General features: G+C 35.9%; 1 protein-coding gene across 1 annotated transcript in view; it reads right to left on the bottom strand.

Moving 5' to 3' along the window:
• Positions 1 to 1692, bottom strand: part of LOC104999018 (serine/threonine-protein kinase A-Raf-like) — a gene marked incomplete at its 3' end in the record, with an annotated part of 17436 nt that overhangs the window by 3744 nt on the left and 12000 nt on the right. Inside the window, exons 5-6 of the mRNA XM_010854453.1 lie at positions 144 to 300; positions 12 to 39 (exon numbers count right to left, since the gene is read on the bottom strand). Coding sequence (XP_010852755.1) covers positions 12 to 39; positions 144 to 300 — 185 coding nt within the window. The remainder of the gene's footprint in view (positions 1 to 11; positions 40 to 143; positions 301 to 1692) is intronic.

Raw genomic sequence — 1692 nt, forward strand, 5'->3', positions numbered from 1 at the left:
GGGAGGCTCACCATCAGTGTTGAAATTCTGGCCAGTGAGCTGGAAGAAGAGGGCTGGGAGTCAGAGAGAGGACATGGAGGACAACAGGAATGGCCCTCCCCTCTGCCTCGTGCTCCCTGGTGACCGCCTGCCTCAACACCAACCTGGATGAGGCCGGAGTCCATGGGGGCTGTGGTGCTGACCATGTGGACATTGGGGGTGGATGTGGAGCGGATGCGCTGGAGGGGGGTGTTGGCCTGGGCAGGGAAGGAGAAGTGCTCGGGGTCGCGGTGCTGGGTGCAGGAGCTGGCAGGGGAAAGGCTGTGAAATCACTGTTGAGTGAATGACAGAACCAGTAGAATGCCCCCCCAACCCACTGCCCCTTCCTAGGTATGTGTTTAGCTCACACCGAGTAAATGTCCACTGTCATTACTATTATGCATTTGTTTAAGAAACACTGACTAACTGCCGGCTGTGTTCCAGATACCGTCCTAGACAGTGGAAATAAAACTGTGGACAAAACAAATAAAGATTCTACACACATGCTGATTTAAACTGTACTAAAATTTTTAAATTAAAAAAAAAAGAAATGAAAAACAAAGGTTCTCGCCCTCATGGGACTAACTGCAGTAGGGAGAGAGACAAATAAAAAACAAATAATATTTCATATATTCAATAGTGATAGAAGCAATAAAGCAAAAAATAAAGCAACATAAGAAGACAAGAAGTGTCCCTGATCATGTCAGGAAAGGCTTCTCTGAGCAAGCGACATTTGAGCAAAGACTTAAAGGAAGGACAGCAAGCCACACAGTTAGTAGGGGAGGAGCAATATGTAATATTGTATAACTATATGCAGTACTCAAATATAGTATGCATTATGTAATATACAATGTTATCTATATTAAAATGGCAATACTTTACATGTACATATAATAATGTTAATGTTACATACATACATGTGTTATATATGATATATATTAAATATATTATAATGTTATAAAAATATTTCTTAATGTTTTCTTCACTATCCTGAAATGCAATTCATAGATAATTAATTCACATGTGCTCATAATTTAAAATAACATAATGCCCTAACTTTACTATTTTATATATTACATAAAAATGTTTAATATTATACATTATACAAAAATATTATCAACATAACACATAATACAATAGCATAAATATCATATAGATATTGACATTATAAAATACATATACATATAAAATGCATATCATATAAACATGATATATTAGAGTGATAATATATATTATTATTATTTCAATATTGAAATATATTATAGTATTATTATACTTAAAGGAGAAGTAAAAGTGAATTTATGAGAAAAATAATATGTATTCCAAAGTAGAAAGGCTTGAGCATGGTTATCCTGGAAAAATTAACAAAGTAGTTAGATAATATATACATAGATATATATTATAATTAATAAGAAGAACTTATCCTGTGCTAGATCATGTTCTAAGCATTGGACCCACTTTATTTAATCCACACCAGAACCCTATGTGGTAAAAGTATCATTATCCTTTCCTTACAAATAAGAAAACTAAGGTCCAGCGAGACTAGGGAACTTGCCTGAGGCCCCACAGCTCCATACCCTTACTTACACTTGTAGGTGCTCACTAAATGTTCATTGAGTAGACAAAAGAATTAAGTATAGCTTGATCTCTACCGAGGCCTCCAGATCTTTTTCT

The sequence above is a fragment of the Bison bison genome, unplaced genomic scaffold, assembly GCF_000754665.1.
Source record: "Bison bison bison isolate TAMUID 2011002044 unplaced genomic scaffold, Bison_UMD1.0 scf7180017853392, whole genome shotgun sequence".
In the NCBI taxonomy this organism is placed as follows: domain Eukaryota; kingdom Metazoa; phylum Chordata; class Mammalia; order Artiodactyla; family Bovidae; genus Bison; species Bison bison.